The sequence below is a fragment of the Sinocyclocheilus grahami genome, unplaced genomic scaffold (assembly GCF_001515645.1).
Source record: "Sinocyclocheilus grahami isolate Dianchi unplaced genomic scaffold, SAMN03320097.WGS_v1.1 scaffold24.1, whole genome shotgun sequence".
Lineage (NCBI taxonomy): Eukaryota > Metazoa > Chordata > Actinopteri > Cypriniformes > Cyprinidae > Sinocyclocheilus > Sinocyclocheilus grahami.
In genome coordinates this window covers 2,801,461-2,820,852 of record NW_015505203.1, presented here as the reverse complement: position 1 = coordinate 2,820,852, position 19,392 = coordinate 2,801,461, and the positions used below count along the sequence as shown (strand labels likewise).

General features: G+C 37.5%; 2 protein-coding genes and 1 long non-coding RNA gene across 5 annotated transcripts in view; 1 reads left to right on the top strand and 2 right to left on the bottom strand.

Annotated features, from left to right (window-relative positions):
• LOC107562679 (chondroitin sulfate synthase 1) overlaps window positions 1–13,554 on the bottom strand; it is a 95,301-nt gene extending 81,747 nt beyond the window's left edge. The window contains exons 1-2 of the mRNA XM_016247370.1: window positions 12,853–13,554; window positions 8,656–9,151 (exon numbers count right to left, since the gene is read on the bottom strand). Coding sequence (XP_016102856.1) covers window positions 8,656–9,151; window positions 12,853–13,166 — 810 coding nt within the window. The 5' untranslated portion in view covers window positions 13,167–13,554. The remainder of the gene's footprint in view (window positions 1–8,655; window positions 9,152–12,852) is intronic.
• The window catches only part of LOC107562911 (uncharacterized), a 21,695-nt gene extending 2,573 nt beyond the window's left edge, over window positions 1–19,122 (top strand). The window contains exons 2-3 of the long non-coding RNA XR_001606050.1: window positions 5,949–5,952; window positions 19,004–19,122. This is a non-coding gene — a long non-coding RNA (uncharacterized lncRNA). The remainder of the gene's footprint in view (window positions 1–5,948; window positions 5,953–19,003) is intronic.
• On the bottom strand, window positions 15,012–18,965 carry selenos (selenoprotein S). Of its 3 annotated transcripts, none has more exons than XM_016247604.1 (6): window positions 18,757–18,965; window positions 17,297–17,428; window positions 17,085–17,191; window positions 16,930–17,014; window positions 16,786–16,858; window positions 15,012–15,836 (listed from the first exon to the last, which is right to left on the bottom strand). In XM_016247604.1, exons 1-6 carry the CDS (start codon window positions 18,836–18,838, stop codon window positions 15,728–15,730), a joined length of 588 nt encoding a protein of 195 aa, XP_016103090.1. In that variant the 5' UTR covers window positions 18,839–18,965; the 3' UTR covers window positions 15,012–15,727. The 3 variants fall into 3 exon arrangements, with proteins under 3 accessions (XP_016103090.1, XP_016103099.1, XP_016103105.1); XM_016247613.1 differs by having other exon boundaries at window positions 16,934–17,014; XM_016247619.1 differs by having other exon boundaries at window positions 16,786–16,855; window positions 16,934–17,014.
• Window positions 19,123–19,392: the final 270 nt, after the last annotated feature.

Sequence of the window (19,392 nt, the reverse complement as noted above, 5' to 3'; positions counted from 1 at the left end):
CTTAAAAGGATGAGAGAGGCCTGTAATTTTCATCATAGGTATACCTCAGCTATGAGAGACAAAATGAGAAAAAAAGTCTAGAAAATCACATTGTAGGATTTTTAAAGAATTAATTGGTAAATTCCTCTGTAAAATAAGTATTTGGTCACCTACAAACAAGCAAGATTTCTGGCTCTCACAGACCTGTAACTTCTTCTTTAAGAGGCTCCTCTGTCCTCCACTGGTTACCTGTATTAATGGCATCTGTTTGAACTCGTTATCAGTATAAAAGACATCTGTCCACAACCTCAAACAGTCACACTCCAAACTCCACCATGGCCAAGACCAAAGAGCTGTCAAAGGACACCAGAAACAAAATTGTAGACCTGCACCAGGCTGGGAAGACTGAATCTGCAATAGGTTAGCAGCTTGGTGTGAAGAAATCAACTGTGGGAGCAATTATTAGAAAATGGAAGACATACAAGATCACTGATAATCTCCCTCGATCTGGGGCTCCATGCAAGATCTCACCCCGTGGGGTCAAAATTATCACAAGAACTGTGAGCAAAAATCCCAGAACCACACGGGGGGACCTAGTGAATGACCTGCAGAGAGCTGGGACCAAAGTAACAAAGGCTACCATCAGTAACACACTGCGCTGCCAGGGACTCAAATCCTGCAGTGCCAGATGTGTCCCCCTGCTTAAGCCAGTACATGTCCAGGCCTGTCTGAAGTTTGCTAGAGAGCATTTGGATGATCCAGAAGAGGATTGGGAGAATGTCATATGGTCAGATGAAACCAAAATATAACTTTTTGGTAAAAACTCAACTTGTCGTGTTTGGAGGAGAAAGAATGCTGAGTTGCATCCAAAGAACACCATACCTACTGTGAAGCATGGGGGTGGAAACATCATGCTTTGGGGCTGTTTTTCTGCAAAGGGACCAGGATGACTGATCCGTGTAAACGAAAGAATGAATGGGGCCATGTATCGTGAGATTTTGAGTGAAAACCTCCTTCCATCAGCAAGGGCATTGAAGATGAAACGTGGCTGGGTCTTTCAGCATGACAATGATCCCAAACACACCGCCCGGGCAACGAAGGAGTGGCTTCGTAAGAAGCATTTCAAGGTCCTGGAGTGGCCTAGCCAGTCTCCAGATCTCAACCCCATAGAAAATCTTTGGAGGGAGTTGAAAATCCGGGTTCGCCAGCGACAGCCCCAAAACATTACTGCTCTTGAGGAATGGGCCAAAATACCAGCAACTGTGTGTGAAAACCTTGTGAAGACTTACAGCAAACGTTTGACCTCTGTCATTGCCAACAAAGTGTATATAACAAAGTATTGAGATGAAATTTTGTTATTGACCAAATACTTATTTTCCACCATAATTTGCAAATAAATTCTTTAAAAATCCTACAATGTGATTTTCTGGATTTTTTTTCTCATTTTGTCTCTCATAGTTGAGGTATACCTATGATGAAAATTACAGGCCTCTCTCATCTTTTTAAGTGGGAGAACTTGCACAATTGGTGGCTGACTAAATACTTTTTTCCCCCACTGTAAATGTTGGGTAAACAGATCATTTCTAATTCATTTAGGACTCAGTGTAAAATAAAGACTAGTAAACACTACGATTCAAAAGTTTGTAGTCGGTAAGATTTACAGTAATGTTTTTGGAAGAAGTCTCTTCTGCTCACCATTTAATTAAAAATACAGTAAAAACAGTAAAATTTTGAAATATTATTGCAGTTTCCAATAGCTGTTTTGTATTGTAATATATTTTAAAATCTAATTTATTTCTGTGATCAAAGCTGAATTTTCAGCATCATTTCTCTAGTCTTCAGTGTCACATGATCTTCAGAAATCATTCTAATATGCTGATTTGCTGCTCAAGAAACATTTCTGATTATCAATGTTCAAAACAGAAACCATGATATATTTTTTCAGGGTTCTTTGATGAATGGAAAGTTCAAAACAATCTTTTGTAACATAAATGTCTCACTTTTGATCAATTTAATGCATCCTTGCTGAATTAAAATATCACTTTGTTTTTGCCAAGTGTATTGCAGAGCATTCTGGGAGAGTCTAATCCAGGGTTCCTCAAATCTTGCCCTGGAGGTCCAATGCGCTGCAGAGTTTAGCTCCAACCCTGATCAAACTCAGCTGCCTGTGATTTTCTAATGATCCTGAAGACATTGATTAGCATGCTCAGGTGTGTTTGATTAGGGTTAGAGCTAAACTCTGCAGGAAAGTGGATCTCGTGGGCCAGATTTGAGGGTCCCTGGTCTAATCCATTAAAATACCACTTTCTTTAGAAGTGAACAGAATATTTTGAGAGCGCATCTATGACGTATTATATGCCATCTACCGGCAATTATATTTTAAAACAGATCAAATATAATGGAAAACAAAATTCCATCCATTGTTATAATGCCACAGCGATGCATGGAAATGCACAATAACCCCCCAAATTTTTTTTTTATGGTGGACAAACATTGCGGGTGAAGTTCCGGCACAAACTATTTGAGCTTTTGAGAAAAGCTTCACATATCTGCGCACCGCCGCCAATCCTCAAAATACTATAACTGAGCGCAATAATGACCCATCTTGCATAGATCTCCAAAAAAGATTCCATGAAAATGGCCACAAAATACAGGACTGCATGGCAGTATAATTCCGGGCTTCGCCGAGTGGCAAGAAATAGACTCACGCGATTACAGGCATTTGTTTGTTAGAGCTCGAAGAACAGAATATGCATGTGGGAGGCTGACTTCCTGTGAATGTCGAAGCAGAAAAAGAAACCAAAGTCTTATTGACACACTATGCAACACATAGAGAAGGTGAGAGAACAGAGGTCTGGATCATGAAGCGGTTTAAGTAGCAGAGAAAACTAAAACAACATCAACATACTTCAGCCATATGACACAGTTTAAAACACAACTCAATATTTTGAGTATCTGCCATAGCCTAAATTGTCTTAAAAAGCATTTTTCCCCAATCACATGAACCATAATTTCAAACAAACAAAAGCCAAAATGAAAACAAAACCGACCCTACTTATTTTCTAAAAGGTCTTAATTAATTGTTCCAAGACAATTCAACGCTCCAAAAGTTTTCCATACTTAAGCAAAATGCTGATCAAAACCATATTGAATAACATTAACCGACAGCAACTCAAATTCAATGGCCAAATAGCAACTCGGTGAAAGTCTATGACCTTTATGATACAGATCTGTGGTCACACTGTCACTGACACAACAGATGCGTGGAAATACGTGCTTGAAAAGGCAAGTTTCACTTCTGCTGAGTTTGCACAGGGAGCTGAATCATGCGTGAGAGCGCCCGCAATTGAAAACTCACAGACAGATGCAATCATCATTACATGGGAACCTGAAGCAGATATAGTCACGGCATGACGCCAGCATGAGGATAGATGTCAAAATGACTCGAGGGCCTGGCTGCAGGCCAGACGAGACGTATCCATTACACACTCTGTGTGAAGGAGAAAAGACTCAAAGACAACGGCAAATCAAAACACACCCAGGTCTCTTCTGCTCACCAAGGCTGCATTTCTTTGTTCAAAAATATGGTAAAAACAGTAATATTATGATATATTATTACAACTTGAAATAGCTGGTTTCTGTTTTAATATATTGTAAAATGCAATTTATTTATGAGATGCAAAGCTGAATTTTCAGCATCATTACGCCAGTCTTCAGTGTCACATGATCCTTCAGAAATCATTCTAATATGCTGATTTGCTGCTCAATAAACATTTCTGATTATCAATGTTGAAAACAGTTGTGCTTTTCTGACTTTTGTGAAAAATTTGATATATTTTTAATGCAAAGATGGATTTTTTGAGATTGCTGAATAAAAGTATTAATTTATTTTTTGCAATTTACTTGATCAATAAAAATGTCCCTGGCCTTACTGTGCACGATTCTGAGAGGGTCTATCTATGCTAGCAAGACAACGACCTGACCAAATAAATGCACTGACAGTTTAGTGACAATAGAGTCATAAATCTAGGGGCGCAGATGGAAAAAATGTGGAGCCCAATATTGGCTTTCAGCTTCCATTCTTTGTGTCGCCATTTACGGCTGTTTTCGGAGCAAACAGATGAGCTGACAACTAAATAATGGCTTGTCAATATCAATCAGAATGTGAGCAATCACTCAGTCACATGACTGGAGACAAAACGCGTACAACACAACAAGCGAGGAGCATCTTGCATTGTTCTTGCTCGAGGGCTGTTCGCTATTTTCAATGGAACAAACTACCACTTTGCACCACTCCTAATTGGCACATTTGTTTGGAATAGCTAAGACAGCTCTTCTTTCGGTTGTAATTTGCGAGTTGAAGTCCCACACGTCATTTAGACAGAACATCTGTGACAATATAATTGGTGTAAAGATTAGCCAAACTGCTGCGCTGAACAAGACGCCTTCACTTCTGCATTCAGTGTGTCTACACTCAATAACACACTTCAGAAAAGGGATTTTTAAGGACTTTCCCTGAGAGTGTTACACAACAACTTTCTAGGTTTTACTAAAAAGCACAAAGATGCAAACTTTAATATGCATTCACAACAGCATGAGCTAAGGATGTACGATATGAGAAATTACACTACAGCTGGGTCAAAACTGACAGTAAACACATTTATAATGTTACAAAAGATTTCAAAGAACTGCAGCTCTTAAAACTTTATCAAAGAAACTTCTGATCAAAGAAAAGACACTGTATCAGGGTTTCCACAAACCACAGCACAACTGTATTTAACACTGATAATAAGAAGAAATGTTTCTTCATTCATTCCAATCAGCATATTAGAATGAGTGAATATTATTATAAATGCTCAATATAACGTCATTCTTATTACTATTATATACATTTTATTTACATTTATAATTCATATTTTTAAATGTTCTAATTCAACTTTATAATTTTATCATTTTTAAATGAAAATATAAATATTATTATGACTAATAATATTTTAAATATTTATTTTCAGAATTAATGTTAAAATTTAACACTTGTATATTACTAAAGAGACAAAATGGGTCTTAAATAATAATAATAATATAATTAATAATAAAAACAATAATACTAATTAATGATCAAATATTTATTATAAAAAATATAATAATAATAATAATTTATTGTATTTTTGAACAAATAAAATGGAGCCTTGGCAAGCCTAAAAAAATCTTCTTTTCAAACACATAAAAAATCTTATGGATCCCAAAATAGAATGGAAGAGAAGTGTATATCTAGGGTTGGGAGTCAAAAATCAATTCCATCTCCAGAATCCATACTTAAGGTCAGGAATCAGATACTTGTTGTAAAATGAAAATGAAAATTTCACCTATCAATTCCTGTTTGCGCATCTTTTATTTAGGTGGCAAAAAGGGGCTGTTAAAAATATATTTGTCTTTGATTCATTCATTCAAGAGATTCATTCAAATACACCGATTCATCCAGTAATGAAACAAGTAAATCTTGAGTGAGTCATTGAATCATTCCATTCATAAATTCCATGAGATTTTGTTTAGTTGTCTTATATTTTTTTCTTCAGAATTAAAAAATTAATTAAATTAATTTAATTAAAATTAAATTTAAAAAAATAATAATAAAATAAAATAAAATTCTAAATTTATCCAGAATCGTGCAGCTCTATTTTGCAAACAAACAGCTCTTAATCGAGTCCAGTTTTATGTAGCCGGCTGATTTTTGTTCATGGTATTCAGCAGCAATTAAATGTTTTGCAAAAAGAGACAGAATAAAGATGTTTGATATCTAAATGTTTGACTTTTTTTAAACCATAAATTCCGGAATTGGAATTGATCAAATTTAAACAATACCCAACCCTAGTATGTATATCACCAAATCGGTCATTTTATATATTAGTCACTACCAGCCAGAGGCACTGCCCATCAAATGCACACTTCAGCAGGAGTGGCAAAGACAGAACGGTTATGTTTAGAAACTAAAATGTGGAAGGCAGCGATGAGGGCAGGACAAGGTCAGCATGTGAGAGACACCAGAGCAGCTGCGGGACGCATCCCAGATCGACAGCTTCAATATGACACAGGTGACAAGCTCCGGGGCTGAGCACTGCCAAGGTTTGATATCAGTCTGCTGAAGAGTAAAAGATTAGATAAAAGACTGTCTGTCCGTGAAAAACACCCACACGTCACTGTGATATCCTGGCCTCTGGATACGGCTCGAGTCCCGTGTTCAATCGAGGAATCATGTGTAACTGTACAGTCAAATTAGAACTAAACGTGCATTCAGAGAAAATGTGTCCGTTTCGTTACAGCCAATTAAATTGCGCACAGGACTCATCTCAAGTAGCTGCCAGCCCAAAGCAGAGCTCAGATGAGACTGTTTGCGCTCTGGCTATAAACAAACAGAAGTTGAGCGGCAGCACAGACAGATACACATCTGAGAAGCTCTAAACAGACAAAGACGCTTAATATCAGTATTTAAGGGAGTAACAGGCTGCCATTTTGAGCTGTGAGGTCTTTGAGGTCACTTTACTCGCGGGGCCCATTGAGACTTGCAGTGCAGTAGGTCCATAAAGAACCAGAGGGCCGAACGCTCCGACATTAATAGCAGGTTGCCCAGCTGTGCCGTCTCTAACTAATCCTGCACGGCTGTAATTAAAGCACACATCAAATGCACATTAAAATCCCAGCGGCCCCAGTCACGGGGGAGACTCTGAGGTTCCAATTCCGCCCCATTCCACAAGCCGAAAAAGACTCATGGAGCACCTCTGATAACTTTCCAACCCTTTAATTTTTCCATTTTGCAAATTTGTGAAAAGCGATGTCACGTTTACAGTGACGGATTGCGCATGTGGCTCCTTCATCGGGAGCAGATGGAAAAAAGGTAATCTCGCCTTGACGGATGGTCTTGGTAGACTAAACGATACGCAAAGACTTATTCGAGATGTTGGAGAAAAATGCAAAGCGCTTTACTCAAAACTAGTCGAAAATGGGAAAGAGCCGCATCACGTCGTCTGACTGAATCCAAAGTCTATTTGAAAGAAAAAGAAGGAAATCCATGTAAAACATAAAAGAGCCGTACTAAATATCAGTTTCCTTTCCCTTTTCCATAGTAAACACCTGGAGATGTAGATGGAGCAACATGCCCGGGTCACATTTCACAAAATCATATTTCAGCATGATAAAGACTATTTGTATTTTAGGGCCATGGTAACATTTTGCATTGTAAAAATTATTTTCATGAAAAAGCAGCAAATTAGGCTCATAATCGCAATGCATCCAGATCTTTTTACTTGCAACAGTCATTCTCAATACATTTTCAATACTGCAAAACAGTAGTTTTTACTCGATTAGACCTAAATTACTGTAATATAAAGACTTGATTTAATTCAAATCAGCTATATATATATTTTCACATTACAGTAATAAGATTGAATGATTTTTGGATTAATGAGAACTGATGGTAGCAAATGTTCTTCATTTTCATAAATATCATTTATATTACTATATTTTATAATGCACTTTAGTAATGTAAGAACAAATACAGATGTAATTTTACTGTAATAAGTCAAATTTTCTAAAAAGAGGTTGTATTTGTCAACATTATTTAACATGAACTAACAATGAAAACATTTATTAATCTTAGTTAATATTAACAACATTTCCTGAGACATGATTAAAATCATATGTTTGTCTGTTAATATCATTTAAAGGACCTGAGCTAACATGAACCAACAATAAACAGTTGTTAACAAAGATCAATAAACGCTGGAACAAATGTACTGCTCATTGTTAGTTATTGCAGTTACTAATGTTAACTAAAGGGACCTTACTATAATTTTTTACAAAATTATTTTTTTTAAAAATGGATGACAAATGCTAAGAATCTAACAAAAATCTAAAATTACTACAATCACAAAAGAAATTCCAAATGAAAGCATCATGGTAATAAGAACTGGGTCTTGGAATCATCTGGAAAATGATGTCAAATTTGTAATTGTTATGCAAAAAAAAAAAAGAGAGAGAGAGAAAATGTTTAGTTTTGTGTGAAATATGACGGACATGTTCTCTGGACAGTGCATGAGATTCACCTGGATGCAAATGACTCCTTTTTACAAAGCATTTCTCAGTCTTTTCATGTTCACAAAAAGAGAAGGGGAGTAAGAGGCTGTCACAGCACATTATGAACTCCATCCATTGAAGAGACGATGACTCATCTCATCTCTCCAAGGTCAGAGGTCACCCTTTCAAAAAAGTCACCGTCCAAAGCTTCATTTCCTATAAGTGCTCAGATAAAACAGCTGATCTAGACCCACCATCCCTGAACAGTAGAGACGGGCTGCACTCCACTATTGTCCGGCTCTCTCTGTAATACCTGGTCAGGTATCGGCGAAACCCTTTGAAGGATCAAAGCCGCCTGGGAGTTTTGATGGTGAAAAGAACGCAGGCCTTTTCTAATTCGCTACAACCTATAATTTCCAGGACCCAAAAATTGCAGCTCTGGGAGTTCAATGAAGAGGCTGATTTCAAACAATATGCATTAGAAACCTCGAGCCTGAGCTGGAGGAAATATAGGACACTAATAATTATGCAAATGGTACCCTGATCGCTGTGGTTTGGCCCTGTAATTTTACAAGAGTATCCAGGTGTATTGCACGTTCTTCTTACCTCATAGGACCAGACGCATTGGACGCCGGCGAATCTGCGCACGCAGCGGCCCACCTCCACGTCCTCGTGGGTGGTGTACATTTCCTGCAGGCACTGGCGGATGTGGGGCACCATCCTGCGCAGCACCTCACGGCTCATGATCACGCCAGGGCCGCCCATGCAGAAGTTCTCGCCCGGCTCCAGGGCCAGCTTGCCCAGTTCGTCGCGTGCGCCCATGCCCGTCTGACCGAGGAAGAAGGCCTCGCTGCTGTTGAGACTCCTTAGGAAGCTCTCCAGCTTCTCACTTTTGATGTAGACGTCATCGTCGGCTCGCATGAACCACTCAAACTGGTCCAGGTAATGGTCATGCATGTACTTGAGCATCATGAAGGACTTCTTCTGTGGAGGGTACGAGTCGTCCACGTTCTGCAGAGCCACAATGGGGATGGGGATTGTTGTGTCTGAACCCTCGCTGGAGAAAAACTCCACCTTGCCCGGGATGGTCTTGGCCCAGGTCCTACATGATGCAAAAAAAAAAAGGAGAAATGTGTGTGTGAGCACCGTAATAATAATAAATCCCCTCTTATCAATCTGCCAAAAACCATGTTTTTAAATGTTAGTTATTAAGTAATTTTGGGTACATTACATTTTGTGTAAAACAAGCATTATATAAGTATCCTCAGGCATGTGTAGGAAAGCGTTTTATGCCACTGAATATAACAATGAAAATAATACATTTTATTTAAGGTGCCTTTCAGGCCATGTCCACACAACATGTCCCATGTTGGCCAATCAGAAGCCTGAAAAAGTTTCCAGTAGGCGGAGATAACAGTGCAGGCTCTGACGTCACAAGCCAAAAACTCTGGTTTCGCCGTCTACACAATAACACTACAAACAGAGTTTTTGAAAATCTTCACCATGGCAGGAGTTTTAAAAAATGTTCGGTTTCAGTGACCTGGTGCGGCGTTTGTGTGTGGACGAACGGCCAAACCACTTAGAAAAAGATGTGGTTTTAAAAATAACCACGTTCGTGTGGACAGGGCCTCAGATCACTCAAGGTCACCATACATCAAGAGCAATATGACTGAACAACAACAACAATAATAATAATAATAATAATAAAAGTTATTATTATTATTATTTAAAATAATAGTTAAAGGAAAAAATATATTACTGTTGCAATAATATTATTGTATTGTAAAATAAAAAAACTGTTATAATAATAATAAAATTACAATACTAATATTTATGGATGTCTTGCTTTCAAACATTAAACTAGGGCTTTTATTTTGGTGAGAAACTGTAGGGAGATGTTAAAGGTTCTCTTTTGCTGAACAGATTTATAAACAATTCTCATTTCAAGTTTGTAAAGATGGTTGGTTTCAAATGCACATTCCCAAATTCAACCCAAACTCGCAGTGCTTGCTTAGAACAGCAAACCAAGCAGCTCCGGGATACTGAAAACACTGGATCATGAGCTGCTCACGTGTAAACGATCACAGTGCCGCCGTGCATCACTCCGAGATTTGGTCATACTTCGGGTCAGAAAAAATGGAAATCCATACAAATATGGAAAATCCTAATTATGGACTGTAAATATTAGCATTGATCATTTAAAAACAAACAAACAAACAAACAAACAAAAACCTATAGGTTAAGTGCTATTGACATAATTAGTACTTTAAGACTTCGGAGTAGAAATAACACCACAAGTTATTATCTGATTGATGAAAAGATTAAGCAGAGAGTAGCATTAGGATGATTCACATGGTTCAAAAACAAAAGTCCCAAGTTGATTCACTATAAACATGTGGAAAGAAAACCGATAAACTAAATGCAGCACTCAACACGAGGATAAAATGCCAAATACTGTCATGACCCTGTAGGAGGACGCTCACAGCAGCTGAATCAATTCAGCAGAGCTTCAGGAGATGCACATGATTTAACACTGCAGACAAGTGAGCACGAGCCTCTGAAATGCACTCAGTGTCCCGCATGTCAGCACGTGGAAGAGCTGCACTGTTTTCCTTCAGATAATATCCACTCTGCTTGCCAACATCTCATTTGAACAAAACCCTACTTCCTGTTCTCTGCAAACTAAAGGGGAACCCAGAGATACCGTGTTAACCTTTCACACACTTCTGCAGTGGAGACATGGTGTCAGTCTGACATTCAGCACTCAAAACCGGAGAAACTGCCAAGATCTGGTGTGAAAGACAACCTTGTTCATTTTCCTGCATGAAATATGCATGCATCTTGCTTACAAATACAAATCAAACAATGCAATTAAATAACGGCGACTGTAGACCAGGGGAAGTAATGTGGTTTTGCAATCCTTTGAGGACATCTTCAAATCGCTCCTGTGCAGAACTATAACTGTAGGAAATACAGCAACAAGAGAATCAGCCATCATAAATACTCCCATGATGCTCTGGCTTTTCCACAAAGGCCAACCCCGCCAATTCACCCTGAAAAACCTCTCCGGCGAGGAATTACTGCTGATTAAACGTATGACATAAATGCTTGCTTCAGCACATCTCTGTCCTCTCCATCCTTATACAAATTACCAACCACAGTCTCTGCCAACGTACCACACAAATACTACTCCCATAATAATAATAATAATGTGATAAACTGGCATTATTCAAAAGTGCCACTAAAAACGAGAGGAAGATAGTGAAGGCTTCATATACTACTTAAAGATTTATTATGACTTTACAGAACTAACATTATGTAGTAACTGTAACACCTGGGCAGAAACTACAGTAATCATGGTGATTCTTCGTTCCTATAAACCCCAAAAGAGGAAATAAAGCTGATTTAAAACGATGCAGTATAACCCTGTTCTTTCTTTCTAGTTTGGAAAAGAGCATGTATGAAATTATAACGACTACAGAAATAAAATTACGTAACTATGACACTTTGGAGGAAATTACGGTTACCATGATGAATTTGTTTAATTATTATGCTGATTAAACAGCTGAAATAAAATGAATCAGCATAACCTCTCTCAGTCCTTACCATAATTTACATTTATTCATTTGGCAGATGCTTTTATCCAAAGTGAAGATGCTATAAATTATTTTGACTTTACATAAAAGTTAAAAAAAATGATATTGACAGAAACTATGATTACCACTGTGATTTCTTGTACATGGATGCATTTAATTACATATAATTCCCTTACGCCTGACAAAAGAAATGATAGCAAAAAAAAACAAAATAAAAATTCTCAGCATAACCTTGGTCTCTCTCCATCCTTACCATAATTTGCCATGGTATCCACGGTCTCCACCGAATTACCATACAATTACTGTTACCACTACAATAAAATTGTGGTAATTTTTTTTAAAGATTACGCATTGAAATAATTTTTACTTTACAGAAGTACACATTAACTATGAAATTTCGGCAGCAATTACAGTTTCCGTGGTGATTTCTCGTACATAGACGCATTGAATTATGAATATTTTGAAGTGATTTTTTTTGTTTTTTTACACAAATAACGATGTCTAAAAAGCTGAAATAAAATATCTACAGCATAATTTACAGACTTTTCTCCATCCCTACCATGATTTACCTTGGTAACCAGTCAACGCCAAAAAACACGAATATTATCGCTACTACTACACAACCATAAACCTGTGGCAACCAGCACAGTAACTACAACGTAACTCTGACGCATTTGGGCGGAAAGTACGGTTACCATGGTTATTTCTCGTACACAGACGCGTTGAAATAAAATATCTATCCCTGACTTCTATATATCCTTCCCACAATTTACCGTGGTAACCACTTTCCACTTTTTTTTTTTAAATACGAAAACGGGTTCTATTATTTCGACTTTACTTTTCTGTAACAGAAGTAAAAACTAACCGACATTTCGGCAGAAATTACGGTTTCCATGGTGATTTCACGTACACGGAAGAATATTTCCCCGCCTGCGCGCGCGCGCGCACACACACACATTTTTTAACACAAATACTGCGGTCAAAAAGCTGAAATAAAACATCCCCAGGATAGCCCTGACTTCTCTCCATCCTTACAATGATTAACCACTGTCTCTGTCAAAAAAAAAATTTTGAAAAAAAGAATATAATCGTCAAGTTACTTCTACGATAAATCTGTGGCAACAGCACAGTAGTCGTAACTCTGCCATATTTGGGCGGTAAGTACGGTTACCATGGCGATTGTTCGTCCGCAGACGCGTTGAATTACCTGTACGCTGCCACGGCGCGGCTGTTGAGGTACTTCTGCGCGGTCATGACGCCCACGAACAGGAAGCTGCTGGACCGGGGCACCGCGGGCTTCTCCGCGCCGGGCATCAGCGCCGCTCCGTACTCCTTCTTCATCATCATCATCATCCCCGCTCCTCCTCCGCAGCCGCCCGTGCCTCCGCCGCTCGCCCGCCGCTTGTGACCCGCTTTCTTCAGCTCGGTGGCCCGGGGCAGGATGAGCCTGGACGCCAGTGTGAACCCGACCACCAGCCCCAGCAGCACGCTGAACCACGACCTGCGGCTTCTGCCTGCCATTTCAGCGTACGCTCACACCTCCGGTTCGCTCGGGGTTTTAAAGTCTTCACGCCTTCGTGTTTTTTAAACGCCAGCCGCTGCTGCAGTCCCGTCCAGAAGGCTGGGTTTGGGTCCGAGCATGGTCACCGCTGATCACAGTTTACCGCCGCTGCCGAGTACGTTGCAGCGCTCCAATCCCCGTAGATCACCAGCCACTGCCATCTAATCGCCGACTATCCGCTCCTCTCGAGCCACGATCGGCTTCGTGAACGTATCTCCGTCGCTTCGCGCCTGAATCGGTGATAAGTCAGGGGAAATGAACGGTCTGCTGTCATAAGAAGTGCGGCTGCATCCTCGTTCTCGCGACTACCTTGCCATTGTGAGTGAGCGCGAGCGCTAGAAACGCGTCTGCGGCGACTCGGTTTAACCGTCGAGGGTTTTTGACACGCCGGAGGCGCCGTAGCTCGTCGCTGATTGGCCGAGCGGAGTGGCTGCGCACAGTTGGCTGATGACGTTCCATGCATGGGAAAAGCGTCGTGTCTTTTTTCTCGTGAACTGAACCTTCTTTTGTAAGATTCACCAGGAAACTCTAATCAGTTTGATTTATTTGGGGAAAAAATCTGTTGTTTGTTTACACAAAAAATACAATGGAATTTGATTTAATAAATCGTATTATGTATGTAATAAAAGTAGATTTGTCAAACCAGAAGCCACTTTTCTATTAGCTTTTACAGAATTAGCGAAGAAGTTTAAAACTAGATTTAAGTCTCCGAGTAAAACGTTGTTGATTATGCACATTTCCTTCTGAAGAGAACTAAATATCAAAGAAAGAAAGAAAGATTTTAAAAGAAAAAACAAGCTATAATATTTATTTTAATTATTAACAAAATCTAGCAATCACCTCGAGGCTTATTTAAATATTTTCTCACCATATTATTATATTATTACATTATATTTGGATACTGCAATAAGATAAGTTTAATCAGATCACGCTCAGCTTTTTTATGTAAAATTCAATATATATTTTTTAATTCAATGTAATATGATAATGATATATTTATATTTCCTATTTAATAGTCAGATAATGATGTCCTAATCCTAATTCTATAGTTTTGTAACGGAATTCCTCCCTTTTATAGAACTGCGACGGAAACCGTTATGTTGTAAATCACGTGCTAATCTCGCCACCTTGTGGATAAAGTGTGTCCTCGCGAGATTATAGTTTGTATTTTAGTCGGGTCCTTCCTCTTCTGCAGTGTTTTCATGTCGCAACGCATATGGATAACATATTAAACAGACAATATGGATATATTACTTTATTGTTTTTATTACGATGTCATAATTAACTGAGCATTAGGGTGAATTTTATTTTATTTTTGCCTTCTTCTGCTGAATTACTTTTATGTTATTTTAGTATCAAGATAATATTGTTTATATAGATATATATATATATTTCGTTTTTGTCACTTTTATTCTTTTTTTTAAAGATGTTTAGTTTTTATTAGTATATATTTTATATATAAATGATTAATAATTTATTAATATAGTTTTATTAATTTTAATACATTTGCTCCTTTTTATTATTTTATTGCTTCAAAAAAAAGTTTTTATTTTTCATATTATTTCTGATGTTATTTTTAAAGTTCGTTATTGAAAATGTTTTTTTATGGTATTAGTTAACTATAACCCTGCTATCATGAAATACTACAAATCTGTAATGTGTTTAGAAAAAAAAAGTTTTTCCTTTATGTCCTAAAAAGCACTTTGCTATTTCCTATGCATTAAAAAGTATACATTGTTACTTTGATGGTCCTGAAACTGAGGATAATACAGTGAATTGTGTTGGCCTGACAAATAAGACAAACATTGAGTAAGTATGCATTTTTATTCTGAGAAACTATAAAGCGAGAACAATACAATGCCTTTGACACGTCATTCCAAAGGAAACAGCAAAGACCTCACACCACATACAGCAGGCTGCTATTATACATCACTAACCACAGCATCGATGGATCTGTCACAAACCTGCTTTTACAACAGAATACAAACATTTCAATGATATAAACTTAGCATTTGTATTTACTCTCTCTAGGTGTTTATTTAGCCCAGCCTTCATAAGTGCAAAAAGATAAAAACAGGAACACGATTATTACTGAAAATCATCAGCCCGCCCCAGGAGTATTAATACCTTTGATGAGGAGGCGTCATTAGAAGCTGTCAATCATACAAACAGGCAATAGCGTCTTAATCATAATGTGCATGAAAGTGTTTAAAACACACAAGTTAAAAGAACAGTCAAAAATACACATTTTGTCCTCGACTCACACTCATGTCATTCTGCCTGCAAATGCACCAAAAAAAGATTACTGAAAAAACTATTGCACTGAAAAAAATAACCGCATACAGGATTGGAACGACATGAGTGTGTGTAAAAAGACAATGCACAAGTCGATTAGCCTGTCACCAGAAAAACATGAAAGTGTGCATGAAGACCCTTATGTAATATAACCATATTTGCTATTGTCCTGTGATGAGAGAATGATAGCTTCATTCAGATAATATTTGTGTGTTCCTATGGAGGGTCAGAGGTCAGTCTGACCGCACTTTAACCTCATCCACCTGCAGACGGGCCTCTCCTGCCGGGTCTCCAGGAGCACGTTCCTCCTCCGTCTCCAGACAGAGGACTGTATCCTACAACACACACACACACGTAATGAATCTAGAATATATGAAAGTTACACAAAAAAAACTTTCACAATATTCTAATTTTTTTTAGATGCACCTGTGTGTATGTGTGTGTGTATATATATATATATATATATATATATATATATATATATATATATATGATTAAATTAAAACCTCATAATACTCCTATATAATCATACATATCTAATTTCATATTTATTTGGCAATATTGTTTTAAAACACAAAGAAACGTTCATATTTAAATATCACTGCAATATCAACTGACAACCAGGATAATTTTCTCCTGTGAAATATTGGCCTAATCTGAAAAATGGGTTATTATTATTTGGGTTAGTGACCTCAAAAAATGTTTGCATCATTTAGAAAGTCTTACAGGTTTGGAATGACACGAAGGAGAGTAAATCATTGCAATTTTTTCATTTTTTTTATATATATATATATTTTTTTTTTTGTACTGTATCTTCTTTATTTCATTTTCTATAGTTATAGAAGCAAACAACCAAAAGTGTTTTAAAACACAAGAAACAGGAATGAATACCACTGCAATATAAATGAACAACCAGAATAATTGTCCCCTGTGAAATATTAGACTAAAAGTGTAAAATAGGTTGATTTATTGGGTTAATGCACTCAAAAACTGAGAATGATTGCCTCATTTACAAAGTCATACAGGACTGGAATGACATGAGCGCGAGTAAATCATGAAAATTTTCATTTTAATAGAGTTTTCATTCACTAAAATATAGATTTATACTTTGAAATTAAAAGCATAAAACCTGCTTTATTTTTCATATTTTCATTCTATATTTGTACTGTATTTCATGTAATTAATTTTGTATAATTATAGAAATGACCACCAAAAAAATGAAAACAAATTTTAATGGAGTTAACCATTAGTATAATCACAAGAGCAAATGTAACGCTTGCGTACCACTGTTGCGAAGGGGCTTTTTGTCTGTCTTTGGTCTCAGTGAGCTGGAGGAAGTGGCCTCTTCTGTGCTCTGCTGGAAATGAGAAATAATATGTAAACACAGCACCTGACGCCCGAGGCCTGGAGACATTAGTCACGGGAGACTCACTTGTGCCTTTCCCTTGTAACTCTTTCCCTCCTTCATGCTATCCCACATCTCAATTTTCTGTCTTCTCTTGTCCTCCTCCAACTAAACAGATGAGAGGAAGCAGCATGAGTACAGAAAGACAAACGGCCGTGGCCTGCAGCGTGACACTCACCCTCTGCTGCCTCTCTCTGAGCTCTGCCGCTCGAGCGTCCTGCTCCTCCTGCATTCTCCTGCGGGACGCCTCCAGAGCCACCTGACGCCTCACCACGGAGTCCGGGTCTGCAGACGGGACACACACACGCACACCTCTGCTATTACACACACACACACACACACATCTCTTAACACCTCAGTCTGCAGACAGCAGTCACTGTGGGTTCTGACCTTGGCTGCTGGTGGAGACGGGCGAGCTCTGGCTGTCTGTGGATCTGTTCTTGCGGAGATGCTGGAGGAGCAGATACACTCCCACACACGTGAACGCCGCATACCAGCCATACTCGGACAGGAAAGCTGTCACTGGTGACAAAAAATATCACACTTTCACAATCCAGGCACTGCAAAATCTATATGCACTTTATGAAAGCATGATAAATAGACTGCAATACAATTGATTATTGTTGGTAACTGTATCAGTAACAAATTTAATGAATAGCATAAATATTACATTATGAAACATTCAAATAGTCGAAAATATCATTATATATTATATCAATTTATTAGTGCTGTCAAACAATTAATCGCATCCAAAATAAAAGTAGTTTTTGTTTACAAATATATATGTGTGTATTTATTATGTCAATACATACACATTCATGTGTATACTTAAGAAAAAATATGTTACATTTATATATTAAATATATATATGATATAAATTATATGAATATAAATATATAAAAATATATGCTGCATGTGTGTGTATTTATATATACATAATAAATATACACAATGCACACACATATGTAAACAAAAACGTTTATTTTGGATGCGTTTAATCGCGATTAATCGTTTGACAGCACTAAAAATTATAAATATATATCTATATATATATTATTATTATATTACTGTATTATTAACTATTATAATAATATTAATATTATAAGACATTATGAAACATTCCATTAGTCAAAAATGTCATGAAGCTTTAATAATACATATATATATATGTGTGTGTGTGTGTGTGTGTGTGTGTATTACTCATTTAGCAGATGTGAAACACTACAAAAGTTAAAAATCAATTGGCTGAATAATCAAATAATAAATACAAATTATTATTAAAATGAATAATAGACAGATAAGAATCTACTTATTTATCTTTGCTGTATTTCTCATTACACTATGTTTAACAACTTTTATAAATACCATGAAATATGCTAATTTGTTTTTAATATGCTAATAATGTTTTAAAATTAAAAGTATACAATGTGCTTCAAATTGAATGAAAATATTAAAGTTTGTATGTTATGGAAAATATTTTAAAATCCCTAAATCTCCTGAAATGCCAGAAAAACATTGCATCAGCCAAAATATCGAAAAGAATTACTTTTCAAACAAAAAGAGGACTGCTCATTTACTGATCCATTAAGCACGGTTTCATGTTTGATAATGGCTTGTTAAAGATAAGACAGTGTAACTAATGTGTCTTATTGCCTCACAAACTGTACAGTGTAACTAATCGTATTGAGCTATAAAGCGTTCGGTGTGTTCTAGTCATTTGCTGATCAGACCCGCATTACTGCGCTCTAAAAGATCAAATTAGTGTTTCTATTGTCCTTTAATAAGCCAGTCACAGATTCGATATCATTAATAGAGATGCGAGTAAACGCAGTGCACTCATGTTTACATACCAGCTGGCAGCAGAAAACTCAGATCCTGGTTCTGAGGAGGAACATCTTCATTTCGGACACGCGCACCATCTTGCGCCTCCATACTAAAACGCCTTTAAGATGTTTTTTTTATGTTATTATGAGAATATACAACAATGAGCGCATTTGTATTCCGTTGAGCTCAAGCTACCCTGATTCACACAAACACTGACTCACTTCCGCATTCACAACACAGCCAATCAGCTTTAAGATGACGTGGCGGCGCGAGCTGCTGCCTTATGCCGAGTTCACGCTGCACGATTGTCAAAGTCGTCGGATCGCCGGTGTTTTCACACTGCGTGACTATCTGGGGTAGCATTCAGTTGCTGCGGTGTTCACATTGCACGATGGATCGGCGAAAGAGGGTTACACACTGCATGACTTTACAATAGGAAGAATCGCCGACAGCTCTGTCTGGTCCGAGAAGTGATACGGAAATAACGCGAGAACCCGTGTGCGTCAGACCGGAGTTCTCGAGCAAGACTGTAATTATTAAAAAATATATATATATCCTCCTGAGAACCAGAAATAAAAAGCTTTGTGAATTTAGTATTTTTTCATGTCATTACATTGTTTAGAGCATAAGAAAAAAATGGTAAAATAACATTTTTGAAAAAT